This window comes from Pipistrellus hanaki (assembly GCF_964339955.1).
Source record: "Pipistrellus hanaki genome assembly, chromosome: 3".
Classification (NCBI taxonomy): domain Eukaryota; kingdom Metazoa; phylum Chordata; class Mammalia; order Chiroptera; family Vespertilionidae; genus Pipistrellus; species Pipistrellus hanaki.
Genome location: NC_140505.1, coordinates 136,244,009 through 136,266,882, shown reverse-complemented (window position 1 = coordinate 136,266,882; position 22,874 = coordinate 136,244,009). Strand labels below are relative to the sequence as shown.

The window sequence follows — 22,874 nt, the reverse complement described above, 5'->3', positions numbered from 1 at the left end:
TGTATGTGTGACCTGCAAATCAGAAATTGTCTTAAGTCATTAAATTTGTGCTAAGTCACTAAAATTGCAGCAACAGAAAATGAATACACCTGCTTAGAATGTAGGCATTATGAGGGCAGGGGATTCTCATCTGATCATTTTTCTCTGCTGTGCTCCAGATCCTAGAATAGCACCTGACAATCATAAACACCCAAATACTTGTTGACTTAATGAATTCCATAAAATCTTATTTTACAAGGGCTTATGAAAGTTTTGCCACAGGACATTTAACTAAAATGTTAAAAAAAATTAAAATGTAAAAGGTAAACGGATTTGAAAACTATCTTGTGGCAAGTTTGTGGTAGCTATCGCTTCCATGGTGCAGACAAGGGAAGCAATCAAATACCACTTCCTAAAGGAGTGTTTTTCAAATCACATCTTGTAACATATTGGCAGGTCATAAAATCAATTTATGGAGTTGAGAAAGGAAGGAAGAAAATAGAACCCAAACACCAAAACTTTAATTTTAGTGTGAGGTGAATGAGTAGTTGTATGTATGCTGGATCACTAATTAAGACGTATTTCTTACTGTAGATACCATCAAATAATTGAGAAAACATAGCCCTAAAGGTCATCACACTCTGTGCTGTGGATCAGGGTACAATTTGAGGACTGACCTGAGATGAAATGAATACAAATGAATGGGGAATATGTCTGTTAAGAATGGCTCATCAAGAAATAAATACACTAACTATCCTAAATCTATTATTAAATATGCAAGGCAAAAGACAGCACTATGATTAATGAGTTCCCACAAATTGCACCATCTTAAGGTGAGGACATGAATCTTTTTCCTCTTGCTATATTTCTTCCTTTGCCTTGAGCCTGAAATTGCAGCCCTGGACACTGTCCACAGAGCACTGTCACTGAGTCTTGGTATAAAATCTGGTGACATCTGCAAGGGGATGGCTTAGGCTTTAATCAGCAAACCCTCCTGGCATATTGATTTATTTTCTCCCTCATAAGGAAAGGACTAAAAGCCCAATGCTAATCAGTCTTCTGAGATTAGCCATGATCAGTGTCGTATAAATTTAGCTGGAAAAGGAAGTTAGAAATATCCTTGGCACATGGAACCAAAGAATCAATGTTAGTTAGAAGAACATGACATTGTAATCTGGTTCCATATTGCCATTCTTTTTTGCAGATGAGGAAGCTAAACCCAAGGCCTATGCTATCCCCAATGTTATTCTTCACTTACAGTTACAAGCGATTCAATGTGTACTGTAAGTGGACTGCATCAAGATAGAGAACAATGTGACTGTACACTTATTCATTTCTCCACTCGAGGACATATTCCTGGGGGGCAGGGATCATGTCATATATCTTCGTACTCTTGTTAATGACTTCGGTGGCTGGGAAATTAAATAAGACAATGCCTGCAAAGCGCTTATCAGAGGGCACAGCACATTGTAAATAGTCTCATATTTGTTTTTGTTGCTTTAATCTCAACATGAGAATTATTACTATACAATGTTTGAGCATAGGAAATTATTAATATCTCATGACTTTATTTCATTGCATTATAGGACAAAATAAAATCATTGCATGTCCTTAAAATTTGTTTATATTTGAAGAGGCCTTCAAAAATTACAGAATTCTTATCTGCTTAAGGCACTTTAAGTAAATGAGTGAAGATAAAAAGAATTTTAATTAATTAAAAATTACCCAGAAAATTTCTTCTTTAGCATAGGAAAAGTAAATAGATGTGAGATCCATGATTCATAAAAATTAATATTTCTAAAGAAAATATGATTCTTGTATAATATGAAGTTAAGTTTATTCTTTCTTTTTTTAATTAAATATATTTTATTGATTTTGTACAGAGAGGGAGGGAGAGAGATAGAGAGTTAGAAACATCAATGAGAGAGAGTCATCGATCAGCTGCCTCTTGCACACCCCTACTGGGGATGTGCCCACAACCAAGGTACATGCCCTTGACCGGAATTGAACCCGGGACCCTTCAGTCCCCAAGCCGACGCTCTATCCATTGAGCCAAACCGGTTTTGGCTAAGTTTATTCTTTCTTAATAAGAATCAGACATAAGAGCTGCAGGAACCACTAGAGTTTAAAGTCCACCCCAACGGCCAAGGGCTGTGAATCCTAAAAGCAGAATGTGACTTCCTTGAGGAGGTGTTCCATAGAGAAAGAATAGCAAAACACTGAAAGAAATTAATCAGTCTATTTTTCTAAAGATTCCAACAATGTTATCAAAGATTTCTTTTCCTCAAACCTTACAGGCTCTTTAGCACCTTTCCCCCTGCTCACTTAGTATTATATAATTAGCAGATAATTATGTGCTCTTCCACACTGAAAAGTCTCTTTTTTTATTAATGACTCTTTGAAAAGTTCTTTATTATTTATCTTTTTAGTAAGCTTAAAACAAAAAGGCTTTAGTGACTTTTCCTTTCTTTTTAACTTCAGACTTCTTAAAAGTAACACAATAGATGGTTAAGGGTGTCATAGGCAGTCATAAGTTTTCACCTTTAAAATGACAAATAGGGTTTAGAAAACAAACGTGCATCCTCCTTTCTCTACGGATCAGATGTTTGGGATTTTGAAGAACATGTTGCAAAATATTAAGTGTCTTTGCCTTTTGTAGGAAATGGGTCAGAACAATAAGCTTCCTGAATCCAGGAACAAGATAGAAGGAAGAAATAATTTCTTTATTGATTAAGGTAATAAATATGTATCTTTATACCTCTATTATCCCCCAAAACCCCCCACTCATGCCCTCACTCCCCTATTGTCTGTGTCCATTGATTAGGCTTATATGTATGCATACAAGTACTTTGGTTATTCTCTCTCCCTTACCGCTTCCCTCCCCTACCTTCCCTCTAAGGTTTGATGGTCTGATTAATGCTTCTATGTCTCTGGGTCTGTTTTTGTTCATCAGTTTATGTTGTTTATTATGTTCCACAAATGAATGAGATCGTGTGATATTTATCTTTCTTTGACTGGCTTATTTCACTAGCATAATACTCTCCAGTTCCATCCATGCTGCTGCAAATGGTAAGAATTCCTTTTTTTTTTTTTTTTTTTTTTTTTTTTTACCACAGTGTATTGTAGTATTCCATTGTATAGATGTACCACAGTTTTTTAATCCACTCATCTCCTGATGGGCACTTAGGTTGTTTCCAAATCTTAGCTATGGTGAATTGTGCTGCTATGAACATAGGGGTGCATATGTCCTTTCTGATTGGTGTTTCTAGTTTCTTGGGATATATTCCTAGAAGTGGGATCCCTGAGTCAAATGGGACTTCCATTTTTAGTTTTTTGAGGAAACTCCATACTGTTCTCCACAGTGGCTGCACCAGTCTGCATTCCCACCAGCAATGCATGAGGGTTCCTTTTTCTCCACATCCTTGCCAGTATTTGTTGTTTGTTGATTTGTTGCTGACAGACATTCTGACAGGTGTGAGATGGTACTGCATTGTTGTTTTGATTTGCATCTCTCGGATGATTAGTGACTTTGAGCATGTTTTCATATGTCTCTTGGCCTTCTTTTGAAAAGTGTCTATTTAGGTCCGTTGCCCAATTTTTGATTGGGTTGTTTATCTTCCTTTTGTTAAGTTGTATGGGTTCCCTGTAAATATTGGAGATTAAACCCTTAGTGTGGAGAGCATTGGCAAATATGTTCTCCCATACAGTGGGATTTCTTGATGTTTTTTGATGGTTTCTTTTGCTGTGCCAAAGCTTACTTTGATGTAGTTCCAATTTGATTATTTTTTCTTTAGCTTCCATTGCCCTAGGGGCAGTATCAGTGAAGAAATTGCTTTAGCATATGTCTGAGATTGTGTTACCTATAGATTCCTCTAGTATTTTTATGATTTCCATCTTATGTTTAAGTTCTTTATTCATTTTTTATGGTGTAAGTTGGTGGTCTAGTTTCATATTTTTGCATGTATTTGTCCAATTTTCCCAACACCATTTTTTGAAGAGACTGTCTTGACTCCATTGTATGTTCATGCCTCCTTTATCAAATGTTAATTGAGCATAGTGGTTTTGGTCAATTTCTGGGTTCTCTATTCTATTTCATTTATCTATGTGTCTGTTCTTGTGCCAGTACCAGGCTGTTTTGAGAACAGTGGCTTTATAATACAACTTGATATCTGGTATTGAAATCCCACCGACTTTGTTCTTTCTCAGGACTGCTGCTGCTATTCAGGGTCTTTTTTTATTTATTATTCCAGATGAATTTTTGGAAAGTTCGTTCTATGTCTGTGAAATATGCCATTATTTTAATGAGGAGTGCATTGAATCTATAAATTTCTTTGGGTAGTTTGAACATTTTGATGATGTTGATTCTAACAATCTATGAACACGGTATGTTCTTCCATCTCTTATGCCTTCCTCTATCTCTTTTTCCAGTGTCCTTGTAGTTTTCTCTGTATAGGTCTTTTACATCCTTAGTTGAGCTTATTCCTAGGTACCTTAATTTTTTTTTGGTGCAATGGAAAATGGGATTTTTTTTTTTTAGTCTCTCTTTCTGTAAGTTCACTATCGGTGTATAGAAATGCCATAGATTTCTTGGCGTTAATTTTGTATCCTGCTACATTGCCAAATTCGTTTATTAGGTCTAATAATGTTTTGATGGAGTCCACATTAGTCTTAAATGATGAATTCACCCAGCCTCTGACCCCAAATCAGTTCTGGGAGGTACCTCGCATCTCAGCTGAAGCCAACAAACCTAAATCTCAGTGCTGTTTTGGCTGAATTCTCTTTTCTAACCTCAGGGCTTACCGGAGCATTCAGATTGGATATGGACAATTACAAGGTAGGCTGTACATATTGCAATTTTTAATCATCGCTTGGGCCATTTTCTGGCAGTGATAATCCCACTAAGCCAATATATCATGCATAAGAAACACAAATGCCTTCTGGCTAAGAGCTGCTCTGTGTGACTGGGACCTGCCAAATCAGGGCCTTCGTGGCTATTAGGCTCACCATAGCCATGGAAACCTTATTCAAATCTGGCAAGTGAAAAATAATAGCAATAATTAAAATAATAGGTTTCTCCTCAATAATATTGCTGCTATTTATGCATGGCATAAACTACTTCTGTCCAATACTTCCACTGTGGAAAAAAGAATATTGTACAAAACCAATTTCAAGAATTGAAATTTACGAAGGAGTTGCATGCATGTATATAAGTATAACCAATGGACACAAAACTCTGGGGAGAGAAGGCATCTATGGGAGTGTGGGGGGGGAGGGTGGGCAATGATAAGATATGTACACAGATAATAATTTAATAAAAAAAAGTATTGAAATTTCTGATACTTTTTACACTATTTCCATAGAGATGGTCAAACAATAATAACCTGATGACCTTGAAAGTTTTGCTTATTTTTCTGAAAAAAATTTACAACTATAGTTGACATATAATATTATGTATCATGGTAATGAAATAGTGATTAGATATTTATATAATGCATGAAGTGATTGCCCCGATAAGATTAGTACCTATCAGACATCACACACAAATATAACAATACTAGAGGCCCAGTGCATGAAATTCGTGCACTCGGGGTAGGGGGCTGTTCCTCAGCCCAGCCTGTACCCTCTCCAATTTGGGACCCCTCAAGGGATATCCAACTGCCCATCAAATCTAATCAGGCAGTCAGACATCCCTCTGACAATCCAGGACTACTGGATCCCAACTGCCCACCTGCCTGCCTTCCTGATTGCCCCTAACTGCTCTGCCTGCCAGTCTGATCACACCCTAACCACTCACCTGCCAGCCTGATTGATGCCTAACTGCACCCCTGCCAGCCTGGTCACCCCTAATTGCCCTACCATGCAGGCCTGGGTCCCTCCCAACTTCCCTCCTCTGCTGGCTTGGTCACCTCTAACTCCCTCCCCTGCAGGCTTGATCACCCCCAATTGCTCTCCTTTGCATACCTGGTCCCTCCCAACTGCTCTCCCCTGCTGGCCATCTTGTGGTAGCCGTCTTGTGTCCACATGGGGGCCGAATCTTTGACCACATGGGGGCAGCCATCTTGTGTGTTGAAGTGAGGGTCAACCTGCATATTACTCTTATTAGATAGGATAGAGACCTGGTGCATGAGTGGGGGCCAGCTGGTTTGCTCTGAAGGATGCCCCAGATCAGGGCAGGGGTTCCCTTGAGGCATGGGGAAGCCTAGGCGAGGGGCCTGTGTGGTTTGCAGGACAGCCACGCCTTCTGGTGACCCAAGTGGAGGCCCTAGTAGCTTGGGTTTATTTATCTTCTACAATTGAAATTTTGTAGCCTAAAATGGAGCCAAGCCTTCTGCTTGCTCCTTGGTGGCAGCCAGTTCTGTTGGGACTTATGTATCTTCTATAATTAAAATTTTGTAGCCTTACATGGAGGCCTGGGCCAGCCATGGTGTGCTTGGCTTCTTCCATTGCCGGAGGCAACCCTAGCCTCCTGCTCTTCCAGCTCCATGCCTGCTGCCATTTCTGTTTGTATTTATGTATCTTCTATCATTGAAACTTTGTAGCCTTGAGTGAAGGCTTAGGCCTAGGCCGGCAAGGGCAGGAGCAAAGCTTGGCTTCCTCCATTGCTGGGGAAACCCAATTGTCCCTCTTGCTCTCTGTGGTGGTGGCCATCTTGGTTGAATTTATTTGCATTTTTGTTCCTGATTGGCTGGTGGGTGTGACTTGTGGGTTTAGCAGAGTGATGGTTAATTTGCTTATTACTTTTTTATTATATAAGAATTTTGAGTATATTCCCCCTATGATTGTTTTTTAAACTGGAAATTTTTACTTCCTAATTGTTAACTTTTTCACATATTCCTTCAACCCCCCGTCCCATCTGGTAACCATCAATTTGTTCTCTGTATCTGAATTTGTTTCTGATTTGTTTGTCCCTTTGTCTTATTTCACCATGATATCACTAATGGCAATCTTTTTATTAACATTTCTTTATCCAATTAATTATTAATGGACATTTAGATTGCTTTCTTCCATATCTTGGCTAGTATAAATAATACAGCAATGAACATAGGGGTACATACATTTTTTCTAATTGATTCAGATAAATACCTAGAAGTGGAATTGTTGGATCATATGGTAATCCTACTGCTTATTTTTGGAGGAATTGTCATACTGTTTCCATAGTAGCTGCAGCAATTTATAATCCTATCAACAGCACACAAGGGTTCCCATTGCTACACATCCTCACCTTCACTTCTATTGGTTGTACTGATGATAGCTATTCTGGTCAATGTGAGGTGGTACCTTCTTGCTTAAATTCATTTCTAGGTATTTTATCCTTATTGATACAATTGTAAATGGGATTTTCTTAATTTCTTTCTGATAGTTTATTATTGGTGTATAAAACTACAACCAATTTCTGAATATTAATTTTGTATCCTGCTACTTGCTGAATTCGTTTATTAGTTCTAATGGTGGTTGTTTTTTGTTTGTTTGAATTTATTGGCTTCTCTATATATGATATCATGTCATGTGCAAATAATGAGTTTTATGTCTTCCTTTCTAATTCAGATGCCTTTTATTTCTTTTCCTTGTCTGGTATTGCAACTAGGATTTCCAAACTCTGTTGAATAAAAGTGGAAAAAGTGAACATTCTTGTCCTGTTCCTGATCATAAAGAAAAAGCTTTCACTTTTTAGCATAGAGTATGATTTTAGCTGTGCATTTGTCATATATAAGCCGTTATTATGTTAAGGTGTGTCCTTCTATCTCCAATTTGCTGAAAGTTTTTATCTTCAATGGATGTTAAATTTTGCCAAGTGCTTTTTCTGCATCTAACTGATAAGATAATATGATTTTTATCCATAAATTTATTTTTATGGTGTATCACATTAATTGATTTGCACATATTGAGCCAAGCTTAAGAAATAAATCCCACTTGATCCTGGTGTATGATATTTTTTATGTACTGCTGAATTCAGCTTGCTATCATTTTGTTGAGGATTTTTGCATCTTTGTTCATTAGGAATATTAACCTAAATTTTCTTTTCTTCTTCTATTTCTTCTTCTTCTATTTCTTCTTCCTCTTCTTCCTCTTCTTCTTCTTCTTCTTCTTCTTCTTCTTCTTCTTCTTCTTCTTCTTCTTCTTCTTCTTTGTCAATTTTGCTGTGTAAAATGAGTCTGGCAGCCTTCCCTTCTCTTCAATTTTTTTTTGAAATAGAGAATAGGTATTATTCTTCGAATCTGGTAAAATTCACCTGTGAAGCCATCTGTTCCGGGCTTTTGTTTATTTGGAATTGTTTTGATTATTGGTTCAATTTCATTATCAGCAATCTGTTCAAATTTTCTGTTTCTTCTAGATTCATTCTTGGAAGATTGGATGTTTTTAGGAATTATCCATTTTTCCAGGTTGTCTGATTTGTTCACAGTATTGCCTTATACAGTATTCCTATATATTTTTATGGCGTTGCTTGTCACTCTTCTTTTCTTTCTGATTTTATTGATTTGCACCCTCTCTTTCTTTTATTGTTGTTATTGTTTTTGTTTTGTAAGTATGGGTAGAGGTTTATTTTTATTTATCTTTTTAAAGAATCAGTGCTTGGTTTCATTGATCTTTTCTATTCATGCTTTAGATCTATTATTCTCTGATCTTCATTATTTCCTTTCTACTACCCACTTTTGGGCTTTTTCTGTTTTGTATTGTTTTTCTAGTCCTTTTAGGAATTTAAATATTTTGTTTCTTGAGATAGACCTATCTTGGTATTAATTGCTTTGTCTGTGTCCCATACATAGATTTTGGGTCAGTGTGTTTTCATTTGCCTTGAGGTATTTTTTAAAACATATTTTTATTGATTATAGAGAGGAAGGGAGATGCAGAGAGAGAATTATCAATAGCCTACAGCCTGCACAACCCCTACTGGGGATCAATCCTATAACCCGAGCATGTTCTTTGCCTGGGAATCAAACCATGACCTCCTGGTTCATAAGTCAATGCTCAACCACTGAACCACATCAGCTGGGCAGAGTTTAGTTTTTATATCACAGAGGAAAGCAACACTTGTAAAACAATTTACTATGAGAATTTAGATCACATCATCTTGACCTTTACATTTCGATAATCAAAATTGTTAAAAGATGTTTTTAAATGTGTGCCATATGTGAAAAGAACTATAGGGAACTTCTATCGCCACTCTATGTCTTTTGATTGGAGCATTTAACCAATCTACATTTATGGTTATTATTGATAGGTACTTGTTTGTTGCCATTTTTATTTTTTATGTCTGTGTTCCCTTATCCCTTTCTATTTCTGCTTTTCAAACAGTCCCTTTAAGATTTCTTGTATTACTGACTTGGTGGTAATAAACTTCCTTAGCCTTTTTTTGTCTGTGAAGCTCCTATTTCACCTTCAATTTTGATTGATAACTTTGCTGGATAGAGTATTATAGGATTCAATCCCTAGTTTTGCATTACTTCATATTCTTCATTCCATTGCCTCTGACCTGATGTGTTTCTGTTGAGGAATCATTTGATAGTTTAATGGAGATCCCTTCTATGGATCTTTCTGTCTCTCTACCTTAAGATTCTTTCTTGGTCATTAATGTTTCCATTGTAATTATGACCTGTGTTGGCGTGGGTCTTTTTGGGTTCATCTTGCTTGGGACTTTCTGTGCTTATGTGACTTTTTCTTCCCCATGTCAGAAAAGTTTTCTGTCATTATTTCTCTCCAAATGGGTTTTCTATTCCTTGCTCCTCGAACTTCTGGCACCCCTATTATTTGGAAGTTGCTTCATTTCATCTTGTCCCAAAGTTCCCTTAAATTCCCCTCTTCTTTTTATTTTTTTTCCAATTGCTGTTCAAATTGGGTGTTTTTTACTCACCGATTCAGTTCTCAGCTTCTTCTAGTCTACTGTTGAGACTTTTCATTGTGTTTTTTTATTGCTGCTATATCATTCATCATTTCCTCTTGATTCTTATACACTGAGTGGCCAGATTATTATGATCTCTGAACACATAATAATCTTGCCACTCAGTGTATATCCTATATAATAAAAGGCTAAACTGCAAAATGCCCCCTCGACCAGGAGTTTGACCGGCAAGCAGACTGGCCAACTACCCATGTCCCCTCCCCCTGACTAGGTTGGCCAGACCCCACTCATGCACGAATTCATGTACTGGGCCTCCTTTGTGTATATATACTGAGTGGCCAGATTATTATATGTTCAGGGATCATAATAATTTTGACACTCAGTGTATATGTTATTTTTCTCATCCATCTGGTTTAGGAACTTGATGAACCTTATTCTAAATTATTTTTCTGACATAATGCTTGCCTCTGTTTCATTTAGTTCGTTTTCTGGCAATTACTCTTTCTTTGTCTCCCCATTTTGCTGTCTCTTGCTGGCCCTGGGGTTTGAGAGGTTGAAAACCCTATCAGGACAATGGTCCAGAAATCATTAGCTCAGAGGCTGGGTCTGTCTTGAATCTCACAACTTTATTGTCTCTGCTCTGAATTTTATCCCCTTCTCCCATGGATCTTGTCCCTCAGTTGTCCAATGCAGAGTATCAGTTCCTCTGACATGTAATTCATGTCAATTCACTGTGTGGCCCCAGCATCCATGGCGAAGTGGTGCCCTAGTTCTCTCTGGCAGGGCACTTGCAGCATGGTACTGCGGCCCCTGGCTGGGCATATCAGATTTCTCCAGTTCACCCCAGCAGTGCTCTCCTGTGGCCCAGAGTGTGGCATGGTATGGGTTGCTCCTGATAGCTCTAGAAGGACTGTCCCAGGGACTGGGATGGAGTGGGTTCAGATTGCTCTGGTTTGCATAGTCAGAGCTCTTCTGTGACCCAGAATAGGAAATGTGCTGGGTTACTCTAGGTTGTCCCAGCAAGTCCCTGGGCTTGGGGTGGAGTGGGTACATGTTGCACTGGGTCACACAGTCTTCACTTTCATTTGGCCTGGAGTGAGGCCTGTTATTTGTTGCTCCAGTTTGACCCTCCCCACTGTGTAGAGGACAACAGTCTGAACTCTTCTGTAGCCCAGAGTGAGACACACACTGGGTTGCTCTGAGTATCCCCAGCAGGACTGCCCCAGGGGCCAGGGTGGAATGAATGTGAGTTGCTCTGGGTCACATAGTCATAGCTCTCCTGTGGCCCTGAGTGAGGCATGCACTGGGTTGCTTCAGATCACACCACCTGGGGCCCTGGGTGAAGTGGACATGGGTTGTTCTGGGTTGCACAGTCCATGCTCTTATGTTGTCCTGGGTCACCCTGACAGCAGGTCCTAGGGATTGGATGGCTCTGGTCAGATGTCGGGCACAGGAGTGCTCCTAGATTGCACTCACTGCAGATTCCTGGAACCGGATCCTGGGATGATGGGTCCTAGCTGGCTAGTGAGGAGGCCTGGTGCAGAGGTCACTCTGGCAAGTGCTCATTGTAGACATCTGGGGTCCTGCCAGGAGATACTGCACCACTCACTGCTGGGACATGGTGGTGGTTCCACCCAGGTAATGGCTGGCAAGTGGCATTCTCTAGACATCCTCTGACTTTCCTTACTGAAAATTGTCTCCTCACCTGTGTCTAATTTGTTGATTCTGGGTGGACGTTCTCTGATTTAGTTGCCTTTCTGGCCCCAGAAGGAGTTGTGTGACACTTCTCCCAGGCAGATTTATAAAAACTGTTATTGTCAATTACCAGCATCTAGTTTTATGTTATTTTGTTTTGTTTTGTTTATTGTTTTTATTATTTTTTTAAATTTTATTTTAGAGAGGAAGGAAGAAGGAGATGTAGAAACATTGATGAGAGAAAAACATCATAGATCAGCTGTCTCCTGCATGCCCCTGCTGGGGATTGAGCCTGCAACCCAGGCATATGTTCTGACCAGGAATTGAACTGGCAACCTCCTGTTGAATGTGTCAGTGCTCAAACACTGAGCCAAGAGGTCAGGACTATGTTCTGTTTTTTATAAAACATTCCCTTATACAATAATTCAATTCTATTCAATTGTCTACTTTCCCCTCAACAAAACAAGACTGAACTTTCACAGCTGAATCTACAAAGAAAATATTTAAAACCTGCCAGTCCAGAACATCCATTGAGCTAATTAGAAAATCAAAGAATAACACTTTTTTTTTCATTTCTCTCCCATTTCCCAGAAGTCAGCATTGCAAGCGGAAGTATATCATTGTCTAAATCAGGGGTCCTCAAACTTTTTAAAGTGGGGGCCAGATCACGGTCCCTCAGAGAGCTGGAGGGCCGGACTATATGAACTACTAATTCCTACTGTAACACCTCGGCTGCACTCACTGCCCAAAAAACCTGGTGGGCCGGATCAGACTCCTCTGCGGGCTGCATGTGGCCCGCGGGCCATAGTTTGAAGACCCCTGGATAGTATTATCTTCATATTAACCCATGGAATATACTGTGATAATTTGAGCACTTAACAAACTATTTGTGATAAAAATTAAATAGACCCATGTAAAGTTTATACTATATTAGAAAATTATTTATTGGTCCAGAAATCAGGGAGATCAAAATAATTACTTTAATAAAAATGCAAGAATCTTAGCTGGCAAATTTTATTCTCATATCCTATATAATAAAAGCCTAATATGCTAAGTGTCTGACCATTTGTTCGACCAGTTGCTCTGATGTGCACTGACCAGTAGGGGGCATATGCTTCACCTGGTAGGTTAGCTTGCTGCTGGGGTCCAACTGATTGGGACTGGGTGAGATAGGCCGGACACACCCTGGAGTCCTCCCTTGGTCCATCCCCAGCCCCAATTATGCACCAATGGGGTCCCTCAGCCTGGCCTGTGCCCTCTTGCAATCTGGGACCCATTTGGGGATGTTGGAGAGCTGGTTTTGGCTCAATCCCCACAGATCAGGTCAAGGGACCTCACTAGTGCACTAATTCATGCACGGGGCCTCTATTATAAAATAAAATATTTTCTTTTCTCTTTTTTTTTTTTTTTTTTTTTTTTTTTGAGAATCTATTCAGAGTTCTTTCCATGAGCAGAATAAGGGGTTGGGATGACCTTTCCAGCATTTTTTTATATGTACCCTTGGGGGGTTTCACTGTTAGTATCTCATGAGGGAAAAAATAATATTTGTTTATTAGATAACACAACAGCTGATGGCAACATTGAGATGTTATTCTGAATGAAATAAAAATGTGCTATGAAAAATGAATTAAGGAGAAAATGGGGAAAAACATACTATGGAAAACTATACTACTCTCTCATTCTCTAACCAACACTTACAGATATCACTGTGTATGATCTGATAATCCAGAGACATTCTACTTTCCCAAGCTGGCTGTCCACTTACCCGAGTTGTTTTCACTTTATTCCCAGAGGAGCAGCTCCATCCTTTCCGATCAGGAAGAACTTTACACTCCTCTCCCTCAAGACATGGCTGCATATGACACCACCATTTCTGTTCCACTATGGAAGCTACAGGAGATAGAAAATTGATGCAATGTTTTCTATTGGGCTTGTTCATTCTCTGGGTGCACATTTAAAGAAAAAGCCGTCAAGTTTTCCTATCACTGGGAAGACTGTGTTTTAGGACCTGCCTTTTTATTTTATTTTTATTTTTTGTCCAAAAGGGCTAAACCTAGATTTTCTGAGTAGAATAATTATTTTAATTTTACTTTATTATGGTAAGAATACTTTACATGAGACTTACCCTTTTGAATCATTAAACATACATTACATAATAAGCACATTATTAAATGATTTTTCATGAGATATTTAGGCTTCATGAAAACTATATATTTGAAAGAAACTAATAGTATGTATGCAATAACTGGTTTACATAAACAGATAACCTAATAAGCCCCTGATCAATTTAGAGTCAATATTTTAGAATAAATGTTATATTTCCCATAGTAGGCTGAAAATCAGAGAGCATTAGAATTCATGCAATTTTTTAAATTTCTTTTTACTGTGGGCAGTAGTCATCTTCATAAGATATGGACCATGCTAATATGAGCACTTAAATTATTATTTATGGTAACATCAATTAAATGGCTGAGTATCCTATTTTAATTAGGTAAATAATCAATAAAGAAATGAATATTCTGATGCATTTTTATAATAACCAAATTTTGTATAAATTCTATCCACAATTAAATATTCTCTTATGTGCATGATGTTCATTTTTCATTCTTAAGAACCATCCATGGGCTTAGAAATTCATACTATTTAATTATCTGTTTTCATCTCTTCTTTCCCAATTAATTTATACACACACACCCTCAGCTGGTAAATCAGTATTTCATGGCATCAAAGAAGCTCTTGAATTTGTTAGAATCCCAATATAACACTGTTTATTATGAAACTGGGTAAGTCCCTAGGCCTCCTTCCAAAGGACTTTAGATTTCAAAATGCCTTACAAATAACCTCATATCAACCACATAATCTATCCTGTGGTCCCTCAGAATTGGCCCCATCCACAGCATTACACTGGGGTTCCAGTTCTAAGCAGTCCCCAGCTACACTACCACAATGAGCAACGTAAAAGTCGCACCATCCACACAAGACGGAGCAGCTCGCGTGGTGCCTGCCACCTGCCCGGGGAAGCAGGAACACTTGACAGTTTGTGAACGTTCTTCTATCTTGTTCTTATTACAGCATCTGTGGAGTGCCACCACCTCGCAAGTGCCCGTTTTAACATGGTGAGCTGTACAAACAAAAACAAAAGATGAGACATTAGAAAGCTTTGGACACTTCCTTCCTCTTTTTTAATTAGTAGTGCATTACATATTGCTCCATAGGAGACCCACTAGGCATGAAACTAGAACTACAGCCGAAGCGGGTTTGGCTCAATGGATAGAGCGTCGGCTTGGGGACTGAAGGGACCCGGGTTCGATTCCGGTCAAGGGCATATACCTTGGTTGCGGGCATATCCCCAGTAGGGAGTGTGCAAGAGGCAGCTGATCATTGATGTTTCTAACTCTCTATCTCTCTCCCTTCCTCTCTGTACAAAATCAATAAAATATATTTTTTTTAAAAAGAAAGAAAAAAAAGAAAAGAAACTAGAATTACAATGATGCTGACTCCATAATGGGAGTTAATTTCTTTTCTAAATGTGGCAGGACCATTTCTGCCAGTAAATGCTTGGTGAAGCAGGAATAACTGGTGACTAGATTAAAATAAGCCGTTAGAACAGTCTGAAATATAGGAGCAATATATAGTGTCGTCAAAAACATATTTAGTTGCATGTGGCTTTTTTTTTTACGGCTTTTTGTTCAACATGTTAAAGTGAGGTAAACCCCTGGACAAATATGCTACCGTGTGGCTGATGGATAATATAAAGGTTATGTTTTTCTGGGGGTGAGTGTAAGGTCAGGCAGAATAACAATTTTCAAGAAGCATTGATGAAAGGAAGATTTCCCCCTTCTAACTATTCATCTGCACAGTTTCTCTGGAAATGAATTAATTGGCTGAGTCTTGAAATTGCTATTATTGTCCCAAAAGTTCCAGCCAGTTTCAGAACCCAAAAATCATTCCTTCCAATTTTGCCTGCAGGGACAACTGCCACCAAAAGGCACAAAGTACAGACAGAACTTGGATGGATTTATATCTAGCCTAGAAACCCAGTCCAAAAAGCTGTGAGGTCCCCTACCCATTCCATCCACCTTGCAGTAAGGCTATGAAGGTGAAATTTTGGGACCTGACATCATATTATGATAAGGTTCTATTAATCCTACTATGACATGATAAAGCAAAAGTTTCATCTGCTAAAAACAAAAATAGCTTAGAATCCAACATTTATTGAAATACTATACTTTCAGAAGTTTTAAAACTGTGATTGCTATAAAAACAAATTTACATAGAAAAAGTAGAGATATAAAGTTCTTTAATGTTATAAACATATTGAGAAGAGCACATGCATTTATAATATTAATCTTTCCTGGGAGATGAGGAACAGCTGCACAGTAACTTGTTTAGATTTTCCTTGTAAAAAAGAGGAAATCACACATATTATCCACCTCATACCTCCATGAGAGATCAAGAAGCTCAAGTATGACATACAGCTTTGACAAGTAATTCTCAAAAGAGCTTTTAAGAAGCAAATATCATTCCAACATCACAAAGCTATCCCCAGAGATGCTAAAAATTTAAGAGTGAGACTTCTGTTTCTCATGCTTTGTTGGTAGCCTTCCTATGATAATTTCATTCTGTCTATGACTTGTACCTATTGATGTAGGTCTCTTAAGTGTGAATCTATAGCCCAGATTTCTTCCCTAAGCTCTATTTCATAAGCGGTGCTGCCTGATTTATATCTCTACTTAAGTGTCTTATAAGGAGCTCACATTTAGAGAAAAAAGAGAACAATAGACATTCTAGCCCAACCTACTTTTTGCCAAATTCTCCTTTCCCCAAGACTTCTCTATCTACTTCTGGAACATACTTTCTTAGCTAAGGATGATTACATTCATTTTAATTTATTGAATGTTTTGTGTTACACAAGTCACCATACTGCTTTCTATAGTATACTTAGTCACATTTTAGTTGAGTCAATACCACACATCAGGCATGGTTCTAGGGTTGCAGGATTGCAGCAGTGAATAAGAGGGGCATAGACCATGCCCTTAAAGAGCTCATATCTCTCTGGAGAAAATAAATAGTAATGCCTAAATTAATGATTCCATAGGACAATATTAGATTTGTAAGTGCTTTGAAGGAAATGCAGTATATTTTTAGAGTAATTAAGGGTGGAGAGAATGTATATTTTAGCAAGAATCTCAAGGAAGACCTCTATAAGAAGGTACCTGAATAATGACCTGAGTGAAGAGAAGGAAGCTCCCATTATGAAGATCTAAGGAAGAGCATTCCAAAGAGAAAGAGCAGCAATGACAAGGTACCAAATGGGGAAAAGCATGGTAATGTTCTCAGGACAGCAGGATGACCAGTGTGGTTGAACAATTGAGAAGTCAAGGGAAAGGTGTCAGAAATGTGGAAAGATCATGTAGGGTCTGGTATGCCACAGTAAGAAGATGGGACTTGACTCTCATTTCAAGGGAAAGTCTTTAGTTTGATCTCATTAACTCTTTAGACTTTTTCTCAGGCTGCTCTTTAGAGAAAAAACAGAGGGGAAAGCAAGAGTGGAATCAGGGAAACCAATTATGAAGAGACTGCAGTAGTCTAAGCAATAAAGGATGGAACTAAGACTATACCAACAGCAGCAGACTTGTGGGAAAGTAGCAGGGAGGGGTATTTCAGTGCAGGGTTGGTTTGACTTGCTAATGGGTAGAATGTCAGCTGTGATGGGGAAAAGGAATTAAGGATTACTCCTAAATTTGTCCTGAGGTTGGTGGTGTTGGTAGATAAAGTCTTGGGGAAAGGAGAATTTGGCAAAAGATAGGTTGGGCTGGAATATCTATAGTTCTCTTTTTCTCTGTTAAATGTGAGATCCATATAAGATACTCAAGTAGAGATATACAGTAAATCAGGCAGCATTATTTATGAAATAGAGCTTAGGGGGAAAAATATGGGCTCCAGATTCACATTCAAGAGATCGGAACCAAATTTCCATGGAACAGCTACCACCAAAGAAGGGGGAAATGTCCAAATATAGACTTGTAGTGAAGAAAACAGAAGGGGGAAAAAAAGACTGATAAGGACCAACATATGGGGTGAGAGAAAAAAGAACCCAAATAAAGACATAGAACCCAAAGAAAAAACTGTTTTAAGAAGAAGGGATTGATTAACTGTGTCAAAAACTACTGAAAGATTCAATAAATTAAAAGAAATAGTTGTCCCTTAAAAGAAGTAATATGATGTAGTGGTTAAAACCAAAGTTTCTGGGTTCAAATCTAAGCTACTCCTAGCAGTTGTGTGATTTTGGGCAACTTACCTAATATCTCTGAGTCTTTTACATCTCGAACAGAGATGTTAATAGCATAATCTTCATATGACTGGTTTGGGAATAAAGATTTGTCATGTATAAAGTATTTAGAACACTTCTCAACTCATCATCGTTACTCTGTCAGTATTGTTAGCATTTCAACTTAATAAAAATCATTTTAATGGCCTGATAAAGCATGATTGAAGTATGTTTGGTACAGAACAAGATGTAAAACTGTACAATTATAAAAATTTCTTTCATTGAGTTTTTCTGTGCAAGAAAGAAGGAAACAGATACCATAAAAGCTTGCTTACTTGCTGGAATTATCTGGTAAATAAATCAGTCAATATCAGAGAGAAAAATGGATAATTGAAAAAGAAAGTTCTTGAGAAGGAAAAAGGGATTGAGATTCAGAGCACCAGAGAGGTTGGCATTAGATTGATGTAGGGACACAATCCATTTGACTGAAGCAGGTAAGTGTGAGTGAGAGGATCGGGTAGTGAGAAGATGAGGCAGTTTCTTATATGATTTTATCTAGTTTTTCTATGAAATATGAGAGATGTTTCAGAATAAAAAAAGAGCACTAGTATATGAAGTAAACCTTTCAAAAAGAGGAAAGAAAGTTTACCTATAAAGGGCAGTAGATCATCTGGCAGGAAGTTGGCTGACACACCCTATGAAGTGCAGATGGCACAGTGGATGGAAGAAGAGGTGGAATACTAAGCAGAATTAAGATAAACATCTCTGTGACATTAGATTATTTGGTATGCTTGGAATTTTTATAGTGTTATAGGAAAACAGAGATGTTAATCATAAGGCAATTAAATCCTACAACTCTTTGAATGGAAGCCAGGTTAGAGATAAGATATTATTAGGATTCTTCAGATAGTGAAGCTGTAGGCCGAGTGCTGAGGTGAGACAGTTTCAGAAAGAGTTTGATTGTGGCTAGGGCTCTGTGATCTTCCCCAGACTATGGCAGCCAGAAGCACAAAGTAGGTTCCACCAAACCTCTCCCCTGAGAAAAAAAAGGCATAATTTCAGCACCAAGGCCATTTTACCAACTTTGTTAAAAGGAAGGTTTTATCATACATAGAAAAAGACCCTTAATCTGATTTTTCCTCCCAAATGCCAATATCAAAAGTTGGACTTTGACAAGAAAAATAAGAGGATAAAATCAGAGTGGCAGTCATTAGTGCTGTTCACTAAATATTTCTGGTTCTCTTCTTTCTGGGATGTGGTAGTACTATATTTCACCACCCAATTAAGTTTAGATGCAGCGATGTGACTTGTTTAGGCTAATGAGATGGAAATTAAATAATATGAGCCACTTATGAGAAAAGGGATAGGATAGCAGTCTGTGTGGACAACTAATCTATGACAAAGGAGGCAAAACTACACAATAGGTTAAAGACAATCTCTCCAATAAATGGTATTAGGAAAACTGTACAGACACATGAAAAAAATGAAACTATAACATTTTTTAATATTATATACAAAAATAAACCTAAAATGGATTAAAAACTTAAGTGCAAGACCTTCAACTATAAACTCCTAGAAGAAAACATAGGCAGTAAATCCTTTGACATCACTCAGCAATATTTTTTGGACATTTCTCATCATGGCTAGGGAAACAAAAGAAAAGTAAACAAATAGGACTACACCAAAGAAAATTTTTTGCACAGGGAAGGAAACTCTCAACAAAATGAAAAGCCAGCTCACTAAATGGGAGAACATAATCACCAATGAAACATCTGATAAGGGATTACTATCCAAAATATATAAGAAACTCATACAACTTAACACTAACAATCTGAATAAAAAATGGGCAGAGGACCTAAATAGACATGAAAACATGCTCAACATCACTAATAATCAAATAAATGCAAATCAAAACCACAATGACAATTCATCTCACACCCCCAATAGGGCAACAAACAAGTATTGTGTTGGCAAGTATAAAGAGAAAAGGGAATCCTCATTCATTGTTGGTGGGTTTGTAAATTGATGCAGTCACAATACAACAATATGGAGGGCCCTCAAAAAGTTAAAAATGAAACTGTCATATGACTCAGCAATCCCAGTTCTGGACAGTTCTCTAACAAATCCAAAACACTAATTTGAAAATATATACATTTTCCTATGTTTATTGCAGCATTATTCACAATAGCCAAGATATTGGGAGCACCCAAGTGTCCATTCTATAGACAAATGAATAAAGGAAGTGTGGTACATTGTATTATGGAATATGACTCAATCACAAAAAGAATGAAATGTTACATTTGCAACAACCTGGGAGGACCACCTAGAGTTTATTCTGCTAAGTTAAAATCAGACAGAAAAATAACACACACACATATTATTTAACTTATATGTGGAATCTAAAAAAAATAAATGAAGAAACAAAATGAAATTGGTGCAGAGATAGCTACAGAGATCAAATTGGTGATTGCCAGATGGGATGGATGTAAAAGGTGAAGGGGTTAAGAAGTACAAATTGGTAATTACAAAATAGTCACAGGAATGTAGAGTACAGCACAGGAAATATACTCAATAATATAATAACCACTGGAAGCCTGGTGCACGCAATTTATGCATGGGTAGGGTCCCTAGGCCTTGCCGGTAATCAGGGCCAATCAGGGCCTTCTGGCTGCCAACTGGGACCTCCCTTTCCCAGCTGCCAGCCAGGGCCTTCCTTCATTCTGCCACCCCCTGGCGGTCAGAGCAGTGGAACGCCCATGGGGACAATTTGCATATTAGCCATATATATATATGGCTATAGACATGAAAACATGCTCAACATCACATCTGACAGCATATATATATATATATATATATATATATATATATATATATATATGCTGTCAGATGTGTACTAGACTTATTAGTGAATCACTTTGTAAGTGATATAAATGTCTAGTCACTGGGTTGCACACTGAAACTAATATAATATTGTATGTCAACTGTAATTGAAAAATAAAAAGCGAGGGTGTAATTCACCCCATTTCTCCCTACCAGCCAGAGAAACCAACTGTGTTCTTGGTAGTAGAGACTTGATCAAGCTGAGTCCCTACCAACATGCACCTATGCCTGAAAAATAAACCTTCAATTGTTATAAGCCTCTAAAATATGGAAGTCATTTATTACTGCTCCAAAACTTAAGCCCCAGTAGCACTTTCTCCTGGGAGGTTCAGTATATTTTCCTAAATGCATTAGTTGGAGGATAATTCAGTTAAGGATGATATCTTAAAATCTGGATCATTTACCTTAATTAAGTCAGTGCAGAATAAATATGGAGAGAGAAAAAAACACACAACTTGTTTAGATATTTATGTGATTCAAAGAATTGTAATAAATTGTTCCATAATTGGATCATTACATGGGCTAAATTTGGCATGTCAAAGCTCCGGTGAAGAAAGTGTGCTTTCTTCTCTGAAGAGAATGGAAGTGCACATGTGGTTTGATGAAGAGGAGGATGAGGGAGGCGCTGCACTGGGAAATAGAGCATGGGACTAAATGCTAAGAGGTTAATAATAAAGGGAGCAGCAAAAGCAGGCCTGACATACACGAGGCTTTTCTGACCTAAACCGTCTTTTTATTGTCTATGAATAAAATACTCAGGCCCTCAGGTTTTGTTTCCTGGTGAGAAATGTGGTTTTGTGAAAAGTTTCTCTCAGCCTTTGCTGTTCTTATTAGAACTGAAGTTGTAAAGTTTATTGTGGGAGAATGAGAGAGGGATAATTAATCTTTTCAAAATAGGATGGATGGAGGGATAAATGGATAATCTTGTACTGAAAGAGTTTGAAGGCTTAGGTAGGGAGAATATTGACTGTTCAGCATTACTTTATATCTGCTGGTAGATATGCCTCAAAACAGGAAAATTAATCTTCTAGCAGAATTTAGTCCACCTAAGCATAGCATGTATATAATATATATAGTTTTCTCATTTGTCTGATGTACTTCTTATAACCAAATTCTTGTAGACAAAGACTAATTTTTCATGTAAACTGCTCAGTATGTGGTATATGTTTAATAGATGGTAAACCAATAATTTAAGAAGGTAAAACTAATGCCTGTGGTTTTATTTTAAAAGGTTAATGAGACTGTAAGAAAGTCAAGCAGTTACTGGAATTCTCTACACAGATTCAGACAGAGTTCATGCTAAACTAACCTAATCAATTCTAGGGTTTTCCAAATTACCAATACAGGCTTCACAGACAATCAGTTAGCATCACAACAAAATGATGTGAGACCCCCTGGAGAAGGTTTAAATTAAAAAGAGAATAATTAAAACAAAACAAAACTGATTTCGGAGAGATAGAAACATCAATGATGAGAATCACTGATCGGCTACCTCCTGTATGCCCCCTACTGGGAACAGAGCCGGAAACCTGGGCATGTGCCCTGACCAGGAATCGAATTGTGACCTCCTGTTCAACCACTGAGCAACCCCAATTGGGCACAAATTTTTATTTTTTTATGTAAGAATTCTGAAGTTAAAAACAAAAAGAAACACAACCCACCTGGTTGCTAGTCTGCAATTTTTCCCTGTCTGGATGTGATGCATAAATACAAAGTTGCCTCCTCAATTTTGTGAGGTGACACTAAATCAACCAAAGGACTTATGTGCACACATATGAGCCTAACCAGTGGTCAATGACATTAGGAGGATGGGGGCATGCGTGGGGGTGGGGTGGGGAGTTGGAATGGGGGGTTGAGGACAAATATGTGATATCTTAATCAATAAAGAAATTAATAAAAATAAAAAATAAAAATAGGAACACCAAGTCTTACCCAGCTCTAATTGTGCCTTCCAAGCTTATTACCTTATGTCTTATTTCAACAATAGGATCATTAGTTGTATAATGGCCCAGAAACATGGCCTTAAGAGACTGCCACTTAAGTCATATCTTAAGATTCCTACATGTTTGGCAAAGGTATATTCTGGCATGAAGTCCTATAAGGCTTTTTTTCCCCAAATGCTTTTTTCCCCCATTGAAAGGCACCTCTTCATAAGGGGGCAAAATGAATTAAATAGCATTTTATTTGTAAGCATGCAGAGATTTTTAAGCA

General features: G+C 37.9%; 1 protein-coding gene across 5 annotated transcripts in view; it reads right to left on the bottom strand.

Annotated features, from left to right (window-relative positions):
- The window catches only part of TAFA2 (TAFA chemokine like family member 2), a 430,981-nt gene that overhangs the window by 32,104 nt on the left and 376,003 nt on the right, over nucleotides 1-22,874 (bottom strand). For all 5 annotated transcript variants that reach the window (XM_084877624.1, XM_084877621.1, XM_084877622.1 and 2 more), the window contains 2 exons: nucleotides 14,481-14,633; nucleotides 13,278-13,402 (listed from right to left, as the gene is read on the bottom strand). In XM_084877624.1, the coding sequence (XP_084733750.1) occupies nucleotides 13,278-13,402; nucleotides 14,481-14,633 (278 nt within the window). The remainder of the gene's footprint in view (nucleotides 1-13,277; nucleotides 13,403-14,480; nucleotides 14,634-22,874) is intronic.